The following is a 13,655-nucleotide window of genomic DNA, read 5'->3' as shown; positions in this document are numbered from 1 at the left end:
GGACAGACAAGTATTACTTACAGGTATAAATCTTGACCCAGTTGTAATGTTCCCATTATTGAGTGCACATTATTATGGAATGCACAACTTCCATATTAACACCCCCCCCCAAATTCCTGGTTCCTTAACTGGGAGTCTATCTAGCAATAGAGACCAAATAATGCTTAATGTTCAATAAGACTATCAAAACACTTTTTCATGCTCAGAGGTGGTGCATGCAGCAGTGAGCTGGCCACATAAATCCTACCTTAGCATTAGTAAAAGTGTAACTATTTTATAATCTATTTCAGTGCTCACAACAAGACATGGCACTTAAAAAGTCCAAAACAAAGCACAGCTTTACTTCCTCCACTGGGGAAAGTGAGTAAAAGGACAAGATGGGGTCAGTTGCTGCAAGATAAGGTACTAGTAACTCTACTGAAACATTCTGGGGTTGGCCAGTGCTTGGTGCAAACAAGCTTAAGCGTGAATTTGGCAGGAGCAGCTCAGCAGCAGTTTAAGGCTGCTGACAGAGATGTTCCATGGCCAATAGCAACTCCTCAGATGTTTTTGCATGTTTCAAGCATGAAACAAAAGCATGCCACAAAGAAGTAACAGCTTCCTCTTCACATCCCAAACCTCTTCTCCCTTCAACAATGATAGTGAATGTTGAATGTGCAAGTGTATGTCTAGAACAAACACCATTAGATGTACTGATGGATAAGTGTTTAATACTTATTGTATTTGTTTAAAAATCAATTTTATTTATATACAGTGGACCCTTGGGTTACGTACCTCTCTGGATATGTAATCTTTGGATTGCGAAAGCGGCAAACCCGGAAGTATTTTTCTGGGTTTCACCACTTGTGCATGCACAGAAGCACTCTATCACACTATGCGTGTGTGCAGAAGCGGCGCCGCTGGTTACGGATTTTTTGGGGTACGCACGGACCTCTGGAATGAATTAAATCCCTATCCAGAGGTTCCACTGTGTGTATACAGAGCTCTACAGTCATCATGATGTAGGCAGAGCCTGTTGGAATTTATTTAATAAAATGTATATACCATACCTTTCTTATTTAATAACATGTATATATTTGACCAGGACGCGGGTGGCGCTGTGGGTAAAACCTCAGTGCCTAGGACTTGCTGATCGCAAGGTTGGCGGTTCGAATCCCCGTGGCAGGGTGAGCTCCCGTTGTTCGGTCCCAGCTCCTGCCCACCTAGCAGTTCGAAAGCACCCTTAAGTGCAAGTAGATAAATAGGTACCGCTTTATAGCGGGAAGGTAACGGCATTTCCGTTTGTGGCGCTGGTGCTGGCTTGCCAGCTGCAGCTTCATCACGCTGGCCACGTGACCCAGAAGCGTCTTCGGATGGCGCCGGCTCCCGGCCTCTTAAGCGAGATGAGCACGCAACCCTAGAGTCGGACACGACTGACCCGTTCGGGCAGGGGTACCTTTACCTTTTTACCTATATATTTGACCAAACTGCGGGAGGCAGTAGAAGACAGGAGTGCCTGGTGTGCTCCGGTCCATGGGGTCACGAAGAGTTGGACACGACTAAATGACTAAACAACAACAATATACTACTTGGTAAAGTTTCTAAGTGGTTTAACAAGAATGAAAAGTGGTAAAAACGTAGAGTCACCTCTCAAGTGCTCCTGGACTGAAAAAACATCCCCACTGAGACTTTTCCCAAAATCACCCTCAAAAATATATACGCTCCCCCCCCTTGCCATGTCACTCTTGGACTTCTTGCAGATTTGCCCAATGGTCAGGCTGAAAGGCACATTAGTGACACCTAAGAGTACTAACGGCAATCCACTCATGCAAAGGCAAGTCAGAACCTGGGATGCAGCAACTGCCCCAGTGTAACCCACCCTCCCCCACCCAGCACACTTTTCACCACAGCCCTCTCTCACCTGCATACCAGGCACCTGCATGGCGACGGGGGAGTGGGCCATGGTGATCTCAACCCTTCCTTTGGTCTCTCCTCTCCTCCTTGCTGCGGCCTCTCCTCCTGCTGCCGGGTAACCACCGCCTCTGCTATTACTGCTTCAGCTGCAACGGAGCCTATGGGTGGAGGGTAGGGGAAGGAAGCAGAGCATTAAAACACCTTCAGCTGCACCTTCGCCAGCTCTGCGGACCTCAACACACTCCTTTGCTGACCATCCTCCAGCCCCTTCTTTGGCTCTCCCCCCTAGACTACTGGTGCCAGGTGGAGGTGAAGTAATTCACCACAAACACACATACTCCGTTTTAAAGCCACCTCTCTCCCCTACTTTGGCCACCCTTCCGCCCCAACCAATCCTCAGGTTTCTTCCCTCTAGGTCCGCTCCTATACCTCACTCTTTCTTCTCTGCCGCCAGCTGCCTCTGGTCTATCTCTGGGGGAGGAGGAGGAAGAGGAGGAAAAGGGCACCCCCCCCCCGCACTCACTCAGCTGTCAGATTTTCCACTCGGAGGCCTCTATTTTCCCGCCCCCCCCCCGCTCAGTCTCAGCCCCATCCTGCCCCCCGCCCCGCACCCTCCACGGAGCTTCCCCGCTTGTGTCCCGTCCCTTCCGCGGCCCACCTCGGCTCTTCTCCGCGCTCTCGCCTTCCGGGCTAGCGGCGTGAAGGAGCCATCGGCCAGGCGGCGGCGGCGGCGGTCGCCCTGCGGCTGCTGCTCCTCGCGGCCTGCCCGGCTCCGTCGGCGGGTGCTGCTGCTGCTGCTGCTGCTCCTCCTCCTCCGCCGGCGCAGCAGCCCATGACCCGCGCCCTCCGCGGGGAAGCAGCAGCGGCTCGGCGGCGGCGGCGGCGAAGGAGGTGGGCGCAAGAGGAGGAGGAGGCCCCGGCGGGCGCCAGGCGGAGTCGCCTCAGGAGGACGCCGCCGCGGCCATGTTGGCGGGGACAGGGGAGAGGAGGAGGCGGCGGCGGCGGCCGAGGCAGCGACCGGAGAGGCCGAGGCAGCTGCCTCCGCGGGGCCCGAACCCTCGCGCTCCCCCGCAGCTCCCTCTCTCCCTCGCTGGCGGCGGCGGCGGCGGCGGCGGACTCCTGCTTCCCAGTCGGCCCAGCGAGGCAGCGGCAGAGACTGATCCGCGGCCTCCGTCTCGGCAGCGTCACCCTCCGCCCGCCTACGGGGAGGGGACACCCGCGGGGGAGGGAGGAAATTGGGCCGCGGGGGAGGGGAGGGAATCGCGAGGTGGGGGGGGGACGGGGTGCCCCAAGTGCGTTTGGGGCGTGTGCGAGTCCTGGCTGAGAATGGTGGGGGGTGGGAGGGGGTCCGAAATGGGGGCGGGGAGGCTGTGAGGCGAGGGGGGGGGGAGCGCTGAGGGGAAAATAATGGGATGCTCTGGTGGAGGCCGAGGAGGATGTGAGGAGGATTGTGAGCGATGTGAGGGGCAGCTGGAGTGGGGGGTGGGGTGCCCATAATGGGGGCACCTTGGCGCGGGGGGGAGACGCTGAAGATGGATGTGAGGAGGATTATGAGGGACACGTAGGACTGGGGGGAGGGGCAGCTGAGGGGAAAATGGGGATCCCTAGGTGTGGGGTCTCCTGGTGATTCTGGGGGGGGGGTCGCTGTGGTGGATCGGAGAGCGAAAGGGGCTCAGGTAAACTGGGGTGGGGGGAATTGTGAGGGGCAAAGTAACTGAGGGGAAATGGCAACTTGGGCTGAAGGGGGGAATGCAGTGGGGGGTCAGGTAAGAGAGAATATTGTGGGGGGGGGGCTAATGGAGGCCTAATTGCAAATGCACTGGGGAAGTCGAGGAAGTTCAGGGGTGGGGGTAAGCACACCAAAGGAAAGTGGGGCGCAGAGGCGTGGGTGGATTGGGGTGCTGAGAAGGACCGGAGGGGCAGGGCATGGGAGCTCAAAACAACAAGTTTTAGTGGGGTAAAAGAGAAGCCATGGGGGATGTTGGGGGAGTCGTAGGGTGAACCTCAGGGAAAGTAGGGGACACCCGTGGGGAGAAGGAATCTTTGATTGTAATTATACTCATTGCTTTGTCCAGAGTTACACTGGAAACATAGAGCCGTGCCCTCAAGGAGCTTACACTCTAAGATGCAGGAAGGGAGACAAGGGTATGAAATAGAAACGCTGAGAAGCAGTCCACTTTGTGGAGGACGGTGAAGGGACAAAGCCTGGTAAAAGCCCTGTTGAAAAGGTGGGTTTTGAGGATGGGGGCTAATGGGGAAACTGGGATCCATAGCTGAGTGAGCTTGGCCTGAGAGCAGTATGGGAGGAAGCTGAGAGAGATTTGGGCCTTTAATTGAGTGAGCTGGAGGGAAGGTGCAGAGCCTGAACTCAGGAGGAGCATAGAAAAAATGGGGATCCAGGGGGATCGAGTAAGGGAAAGCTGAAAGTGTGGGAGCATGGATGGGAAACCTGTGGCCTTTAAGATGTTGGACTCCAGTTCCCATCATCCCCAGCCACATGAGGCCATAGTCTGGGATGATGGAAGTTGTAGTACAGCTGGAAGGCACCTTGAATGGTACTGAAAGGGAGCACACATCTTCCAATTTTTTTTAATTAGTACCCACAGTGATTTACATGAGTCGTCAACAGGCTCTTTTAATTGGTACCCACAGTGATTTAAGAGTCGTCAACAGGCTCATCACAGCTATCTGCCAATCACCCATTCCCACCACCCTTCTGAGTAATACCCCTCCCCACCTTCTCACTATATAGAAGGATCTGGCAACTTCTCTTTCAGTGTATCTGAAGAAGTGTGCATGCACACGAAAGCTCATACCAAGAACTAACTTAGTTGGTCTTTAAGGTGCTACTGGAAGGAATTTTTTTTGTTTTGACTATGGCAGACCAACACGGCTACCTATCTGTAACTGATTTACATGTGCAAAGGATGATTGCATCATATATTTATTTATTGCATTAAAAGTTGTTTCTGTTTTATATTCCACATTGCTCAGGTGGGATACAGGCCTTCCATCCTCACAACAGCTCTGTGTCATAGGTTAGACCAGGGGTTGCCAACCTGCTGGGCATGAAAGCTTCTGTTGGCGCTCCAGACTCTGAGCTTTCATTTAAAATAGAATTAAGCCCTCTTAGAAAGAAAGTTATGGGGCAAAATTTACAGGTGACTTCCAAGTGATTTCTGTGAGATGAGAGTGGTATGGCTCCCTTCTATGTTTTTTTTACTTGTACTGAAGAATGCTCTATTGTTATTATATAGCAACAGCATTGGTGTGCATATGCAATCTCCATAATTAGGAGCAGCAGGGTATAGCTGACTTCCCATGGTAAGCAAAAGGTTGTCAGAGGTAGTTGTCTCTGTGATTTTGTGTAATGTCACACACTCCACAGCAGCCATTTTGTGTTATGCCATGCCCCCTTTGTGGTAGTAATTTTGTGACTGGCACCTCAGCACTCTCTCAAAATTTGAAATGTTCCCAGTAGTCCAAAAAGGTTAGTGACCCCTGGTTAGACAGAGAAACTGGTTACAGTCACATTGGGCTTTATGGCTGAGTGAGGATTTAAACTGTGGTGTGCAGGAGACTTAAATAAGAACAGGAAAATCGACAATGGTTTAAAAAAAACCCTTGCCCTTTCCACTTTCGTTTCTGCCTAGAAGTAGGGCTGTTGTGGCCCCTGGATACAAGAACATAAATTCCCAATTCCCATCCTTACTCCACCTTTCCTTTCTGATTAATACTAAATGTTGATGGTGCAACATGTTTACTTAGGAATCACTTCCAAGTAAGTATGCACAGAATTGTTGCCCAAGCCTAAAAAAACCTGACATAATCTGAGAGGATGCATGAAAATTTGCTTCCTTTCCTTTTTTGCCTGACAAAAAAACATTCTGAATAACTCGAAAGGCTTATATATTCTTTCACCAATGTAAATTAAGCAAATAAGACATCTTTTAAAAAGTAAAAAAGAGCCCTGCTGGATCAAACCAAGGCAGGTCCATTGTCTTGCTTTCCTGGGTCATAAACCAGATGCCTCTTAGGTTTAAGCAGCATACGCACAATATAATCTACATTCAATGCGCACTGAGATTTCTCTCCCCCCCCCCCACCTAATCCACACACAATCTGGATTGTTCTTGGTATGAGCTTTTGTGTGCATGCACACCTCTTCAGATACTTTTTCTGAAGAAGTGTGCATGCACACGAAAGCTCATACCAAGAACAAACTTAGTTGGTCTCTAAGGTGCTACTAGACAATTTTTTAATTTTTTTATATATATTTCTATTGATTCTGCAATGCATTTGAAAATGGACAGAGGTGGTCCCAGTATACTTTGCCCAATGCTGTCGTATGGAAGGATGTACCAAGATTGCAATTGCCACTTCTTCACATGTGCAAAGAAAAAGGGGGAGGGTTTTCAAATGTGTATCAAGTAACCACACCCATCTTTGTGGACATCACGATCTATAATAGAAAGAAGCACATTGTGGACAAGTGTGCACTCAAACTACTAGTTTTTGCTTTAAATGGATAAATATGTACAGAGACTTAGGGGACCATTGTTTGGATGAAGCGTGCAACCTTTTTTCTGGAGCAGTTCCTCAGCAACTGGTGCTCAGGGGCATACTGCCTATGAACCAGGAGTGTACCACAAAATTAATCTGGATATCTTTTAAGAGAGCAGTAAAAAATGCAACTAACGCCTGAATTCTATCAGCAACTCATGGCTTAAACCAATACTGTTTACATATCTCAGAATTATATCAGTTAAGCCTATGCACTACTGAAGGAGTGATCACTACCACACAGGATTTTTCCAAGTTCTCAAAGGTATTAAAACTTTCAATTTACTTTGCTCCCTTGCCATCCTGTAATAACAAATTTGTTTGCAGTCTGACTGAACTAAAAGCATAGGACTTCCGGGTTGGCGCCATCGCCGAATGGCGGACTCCCTCCGAGCTCCGGAGGGAGCCTGCTCGGCAGGGCTCGGGTTCTACCGCGCCGGCGACGCGGGGACCCTTAAAAACCACGGCCACGGAGGCCGTGGACATGGAGACTCGGCTGGCACCGTTAGCGCCCTCCCGACTCGTGAAGGAGCCTTTTTAAAGGCTACGGATCGGGTGCCGGGGAGAAGCGTGGTGCTTTGAGTCCTCTGCTATCCCTGCCGAGCGAAGCCGCATGCCATCCGGCGGAGAGCGCTGACTTCTTCCATTGAGAATTCGGACTTTTAACAACAACCCGTGAGTAATTTGGAAACCGGGTTTAAAAGGAGAAAAAAAGGAATTTTTTTCGGATTTGATACAAGCGGGGGGGGGGGGGATCCAAAAAGGAAGTCAGTCCCCCTCCCTACTGTAAACATTCTAAAACAAGGATTGGGAAACCAAGATCCAAAAAGAACTGTATCTCTGATAAAAACCAAGAATTCCACGATGGGAAATTACAAGAACTGTGCTGGAGGAAGAATTGAGGGAGAAGGAGAACGTAATCCCCCCCCCCTGGGAACCGGGAGGATTGAGGAGAGAGCCTGGTGAAAAGAGACGAAGATTTTGACAGCTGTCAAAGTAGCTGTCAAAGTCGGAAATTCAAAGAGGATTTTATTGCGAGGACTTTGCTGGTTAAATTGGTTACAATTTGTTACAGCTTGCTAAGATTTGGACACAAAATGGCGAAAACATGGATAACAATCGGACTTTTGGACTAGAGAAAACAAAGTTACAACAATCCCCCTAGAGGAGTTTCGGGACATTACAAAGATGGTCGTAAGTGGAAAAATACCTTCGGAATTTTACAGGATTCCTTATCTTCTGGGAAAGCTGCAAAACTGAAACAGTATTTTGTCTACAGGGTGTCCACACTAAAAGAGACAATAGAAATTTCTATTGAAGAGGGACTGAACGCAAGTTTTTGTTCCTGAATAACAAATGACCCCTGTAGAGCTACTAAACTTCCGAATTAGAACGTTTTAGCAGCGGAACAAGAGGGAACTGGACTACAACTTGGAAAGAGCATTGGGGGGAACTTTACAGTTTTAAAGATTAAAGATTAAGGAATTAAAGGTCCTTTGGGGCCATTTCTAGATTTCTAGATTGGAGATTCGAAGTTAAATGTCATAAAATTAACTTTAAAAATAATTCTAAAAAAGAAAAAACCTGCAAGGAGCTGGGGCAAAAATGTGATTAATGGATTTAAGAATTCCAGGCAGACAACATAGATTGGTGGACAGGGGGAAATTAAACCGGGGAAGGGGGGGGGAGAACTAGAATCCAACGGCTTGTCAACTATTTTCTGAATTGGTTTTCTTTTTTCTACTATACTTTCTATTTCTTATATGTCTATTTTGTGGGGTGTTTTTACTATTAAAAGAAAGGGAAATTGTGGAATGAAAATGGGGTGGGCCTTGGGGAGAGAACTTTTGATTTTTATTAAGGATATTGATGAAGATTGTATAAATTTAAATTTGAATAATGGGGTAAACAAATTAAGTTTTGAATTAGATGTGAGAGCTTGTGGAGCCAACAATATGAAAGGGGAATATGGTAGGGGTGGGGGAGGGGGGAGTCCCAGAAAGTGGATGTATGAAAATAAGGTTCTAAATATACTTCTATCTTTACTTTCTGTACTTGGAAAATTTTAATAAATATTATTAAAAAAAAAAAAAAGCATAATATCCCTTAGTCATCTGACAAACTGTCCTTATTTCTCTCTCCCAGGTAGACCATTTTGTGATAAATGGTTTTGAGGGCTCATACTATATGCAATATTTACACATTTTTAAAATAATGAAACCATTGAAAAGTAGGTGTTTCTAAAATAAAACCCAGTCTTAATTGCATTCTGCAACATTTCAGGAAATTCAAAAGTACCCATTCATTGGATTTCTGAATGTCCATTGAGCTACTGAACAGTCCTTGACTGCTTTGAACCCAGCAATCTTCAGCTGATCCAGACCCAGAACCCACCTCGGACACCCAACCTACAACGTAGAACTTTCACTTTCAATTAGTACTAATAACACACATTGCTAATCCTAAAATGGCAGTTAAGAGGAATACTGTATACATAGCGTTACCTTGGTACTACTATTACCAGGGATATTTTGCCCCTTATGTCACCTTTCCTGTGTATATAACGGGATACATAATCAAAGGAACGGGGGAGGACAGGCAAAGCCCACCTTGGGAAGCAGTCTCTGTTCCACAAATTATTTTTGTCCAGTAGAAGTGTTGCCTATCTAACCCTCTTTCTGGTGCTGCAGCGCCAGCAGCACAGGCAGCTAGCTTCCTTGGTGAGTTTTCTGTTGGCCTCCTTGTAACTTCAGGTTAAAAGCAGCTTAAATATCCATTTTGGTTAAGCAAGAATCAGCCAAAGTGTAATGTGTATTTGGAATGTTGTGTTTATTACTTTTTTTTGGTAAAGTTTTAAATTATTATTTCATTTTATAATGTATATCAAACAAAGAACAATAATAATAGACAAAAATTAAAAGAACAACCAAAACTATAAAATAGGCACATAGAATTAGTAGTTGCACGTCTTAGAAAGTCTTTATTGCTGTTGTCAATGCAATAGCAAGTTGTGAGAACATAAGAGCCCTACTGCATCAGGGCAAGTTTTTGATTTTTGAACAGATGTAGGCCATCACAGTCCAGTGTAAAAGAATAATTATAAATATTTCAATGAACAAACAAATAAATGTAGAACAATGCTCTGAATTTGCACATCAGGTGCTAATGCAGTACCTTGGTCCTCATGATGGATATGGCATTACAATATAAAGTTTGTATTTCTATTCTCACTTTGAAAAACTGCATTTTAAATTATAGAGTTGTGTCCTCCACTTTTCTACCAAATTTAATTCTGATATCTGATATTAGAAGGTGTTACTGCATTGTGAACAGACACACAAATAGAATGTGCTATAGACAAAGGCCACTTGCTCAGTAATGTTATTTGGGGATGAAATAGGAGAATCAAGAAATATTGATCTAGCCTATTCTGATCCCACCATAATCCCACACTATTAATTAGTTGGGGGTATGCTATCCTGGAACCTTAATTGTGGACCAAGGACAGAAATTTTCATCTTTCAGCCTTGGAAGGAAGTGACCATGTCCTCTTGGGGCTCATTATGCAGAGGAAAGCCGAGTGTAAGCAGATGTGTACTCTGGAATCTAGGAAAGCTGATTTCAAAAAGCTTAAGGAAATGCTGGGTGTGATCCCATGGTCAAAAATACTCAAAGAGAAGGGAGTTTCTGAAAGGTGATATATTGAATGCAGAATTGCAAACAATTACAACAAGAAAGAAAGGTTGGAGGTATCTAAAGAAACCGGCGTAGCTATATAATTAGTTTTTAGATGACCTGAGATTTAAAAGCGGATTTTATAATAAGTGGAAGAAGTGGCAAATCATGAAGGAAGCATATAAATGAGTATCCAAATCTTGCAGGGAAAAGATCAGGCAGGCTAAAATTCAGAATGAGCTCAGGCTTGCAAGGGGTGAAAAATAATAAAATGTGAAGCAAGAAGAAGAACAAGCAATTAGGTCAGGCTTCCTCAACCTCTGCCCTCCAGATGTTTTTGCCTACAACTCCCATGATCCCTAGCTAGCAGGACCAGTGGTCAAGGATGATGGGAATTGTAGTCTCAAAACATCTGGAGGGCCAAGGCTGAGGAAGTCTGAATTAGGTCCGCTGTGTTGAGAAGCTGGAGAAATGCTGAGTGATGACAGAGAGAAGGTAGAAGAACTGAATACCTGCTTTGCCTCTGTCTTCACCTGAAAGGAAAACAGTCCCCAACTTGGTGATAATACAATAAATGATGCAGGCAGGGAGCTGCAGCCCAAGATAGGAAAATAGGTGGTAAGGAAACACCCAGCTACTTTAAATGAATTTAAACCTCTAGGAACTGATTAACTATATGCAAGGGTACTAAAAGAACTTTTAGATGTAATCTCAGAGCCCCTGCAAATAATCATTGAGAATTCTTAGAAAACAGATAAGGTCTCTGTGGACTGAAGACGGGCAAATGTTGTCCCCATCTTTAAAAATCAGGGGTGGGGAGAAGACCCTGGCAACTACTTGGTGTTGATACTAAGAAAAGTTTTTGAACAGATAATGAAATGGTGCATGATGGCTTAGAAAAGGATACTGTGATTTCTAAGATTATGAATTTCTCAAAAGAAGTCATGCCAAGCCAATTCATTTCTTTCTCTCCCTCTAGCGCTACAAGCTTCCTGGACCAGGGGAATACTATGGATGTCGTGTTTGTTGATTTCACTAAGACTTTCAACAAAGTCCCCTATTTTCCCTTGGAGAAGCTGATAAAATGGAGGCAGTGGAAGACAGGAGTGCCTGGCGTGCTCTGGTCCATGGGGTCACAAAGAGTTGGATACGACTAAACAACAACAATACATTGTTACTTTTAGGTGAATTTGTAGATGGTTGACTGACCAAGCCAAAAAGTGTTCACCGGAGGTTCTGCATCATCCTGGAAAAAAGTGACAAATGGATGCTATCAAATTTGCGGGTGACACCAAACTGGGTGGGGTAGCTAATACCTCAGAAGATAGGATCAAGATTCAAGATAACCTTAACAGACTGGAGAACTGGGACCAAACTAACAAAATGAATTTCAATAGGGACAAATGTAAGGTTCTAAACTTGGGCAGGAATAATCCACTTGCACAAATACAGAGTGGAGTACAGCTGACTTGCCTTGTGAAAAGGATCTAGGGGTCTTTGTAGAGCACAAATGTAACATGAGTCAACAGTGTGATGCAGCAGCAAAAAAAAGTTAATGGGTTTCTAGGTTGCATCAATAGAAGTCTAGTCCAGATCCAGTAATACAGTGGTACCTCGCAAGACGAATGCCTCGCAAGAAAAAAAAACCCGTAAGATGAAAGGGTTTTTGGTTTTTTGAGTTGCTTCGCAAGACGATTTTCCCTATGGGCTTGCTTCGCAAGATGGAAACGTCTTGCAAGTTTGTTTCCTTTTTCTTAACACCGTTAATACAGTTGCGACTTGACTTCGAGGAGCAACTCATAGAACGCGGTGTGGTAGCCTTTTTTGAGGTTTTTAAAGACTTTGGTGATTTTTGAAGCTTTCCCAAAACTTTTCCGAAACCGTGCTTCGCAAGACGAAAAAACTCGCGGAACAAAAAAACTCACGGAACAAATTAATTTCGTCTTGCAAGGCACCACTGTAGTCCTGCTCTATTCTGCCTTGGTCAGACCACACCTGCCATACTGTGTCCAGTTCTGGGCACCACAGTTTAAGAAGGATCTCATCAAGCTAGAACATATGCAGAGAAGGGCAACCAAGATGATCAAGGGTCTGGAAACCAAGCCTTATGAGGAACAGTTGAGGGAGTTGTGTGTTTTGAGAAGACTCTGAGGTGGTAAGATGCCTATCGTCAAATACCTGATGGGTTGTCACATGGAAGATGACGCAAGCTTGATTTTTCCTACTTCAAAGGGTAGGACTGGAACTGATGGCTTCAATTTTCAAGAAAGGAGGTTCCAAGTAAATACAGTGGTGCCTCGCAAGACGAAATTAATCCGTTCCGCGAGTCTCTTCGTCTTGCGTTTTTTTCGTCTTGCGAAGCACGGCTATTAGCGGCTTAGCGGCTATTAGTGGCTTAGCGGCTATTAACGGCTTAGCGGCTATTAACGGCTTAGCGGCTTTAAGAAAAAGGAAACAAACTCGCAAGAACTCGCAAGATGTTTCATCTTGCGAAGCAAGCCCATAAGGAAATTCGTCTTGCGGAACGACTCAAAAAACGGAAAACCCTTTCGTCTAGCGAGTTTTTTGTCTTGCGAGGCATTCGTCTTGTATTAGGAAGAACTTTCTGAGGGTATGAGCTGTTTGACAGTGGGAACAGACTACCTTAAAAGGTGGTGAACTCCCTTTCATTTGATGTCTTTAAAGAGAAGTTGGCCATCTGTCTGGGATTATTTAGCTGTGATTCCTGCATTGCAGGGGATTGAACTAGATGACCCTTGAGGTCCTTTCCAACTTTACAATTCTATGATCTGTCAAAGATCGCTCAAGTCCAAGAACTGATTACAGAAAGTTAGACTAGATTATCATTGAATGCTTCTTGAAACTGTTCAGTTGTGGCAGACCTAACACTAATTGCTTCTGAGTATCGGTGATAAAGAGGGTGGATTTAACTACAGAATGATGATTCACCATGGTGACTAACAATCCAGAAGCCTGACCAGGAAATCAAGTCATAATTTTCACCTGTATTTACAGTAATAAATTATGTGCAAATTGTCTCTGAACCTTTCTTAAATGATCTAGCAGTCAGCCAATGGAACTTACTACAAAAGGGTCTGAATGTGGATAAAATTTTGGCATAAATGCAATATATTAATAGTAGATTCCAAGTCTGTTCACAGCCCCTACAGCCTGAGACTACTTTGTGCATGCATGATTTAGACATGAAATATTTACACACCAACTCCAAACAGAACCAACTGATAAACATTTAATTTTTGTTAGGTGACTTTAAAAATATGCTTCACAAATTGAAACCTCAGTTCAATTTATTCATTGCCAGGAGGCTTGTACCGCAGTGGGTTTAAATAAGTTGTTTCAGGATCTATATAATATATTTTACTGGGTCACTTAGCACTGAAGACCATAGGAAGCTTTTTTATTTCATGAAGTTCTTTGCAACTTAGAAGCTTGCCACTTTTACCAAAATAATTGTTTCAATAAAAATTGAGACATATAATTTTAACTATATTAAGTTTGATAAC

The 13,655-nt window shown here is 45.2% G+C and overlaps 1 protein-coding gene and 1 long non-coding RNA gene across 2 annotated transcripts in view; one reads left to right on the top strand and one right to left on the bottom strand.

Annotated features, from left to right (window-relative positions):
- Window positions 1-3,110, bottom strand: part of STK26 (serine/threonine kinase 26) — a 44,175-nt gene extending 41,065 nt beyond the window's left edge. Inside the window, exons 1-2 of the mRNA XM_028715937.2 lie at window positions 2,552-3,110; window positions 1,901-2,051 (exon numbers count right to left, since the gene is read on the bottom strand). Of these exons, the coding sequence (XP_028571770.1) occupies window positions 1,901-1,942 (42 nt within the window). The 5' untranslated portion in view covers window positions 1,943-2,051; window positions 2,552-3,110. The remainder of the gene's footprint in view (window positions 1-1,900; window positions 2,052-2,551) is intronic.
- Window positions 3,111-3,581: 471 nt separating this feature from the next.
- Window positions 3,582-13,169, top strand: LOC144326166 (uncharacterized). The gene is made up of 2 exons (XR_013391331.1): window positions 3,582-4,121; window positions 11,111-13,169. It is a non-coding gene; the product is annotated as an uncharacterized LOC144326166 (long non-coding RNA).
- Window positions 13,170-13,655: the final 486 nt, after the last annotated feature.

The sequence above is a fragment of the Podarcis muralis genome, chromosome Z (genome assembly GCF_964188315.1).
Source record: "Podarcis muralis chromosome Z, rPodMur119.hap1.1, whole genome shotgun sequence".
NCBI lineage: Eukaryota > Metazoa > Chordata > Lepidosauria > Squamata > Lacertidae > Podarcis > Podarcis muralis.
The sequence above is the reverse complement of the archived record's forward strand: the minus strand, read 5'-3'. Positions and strand labels throughout refer to the sequence as shown.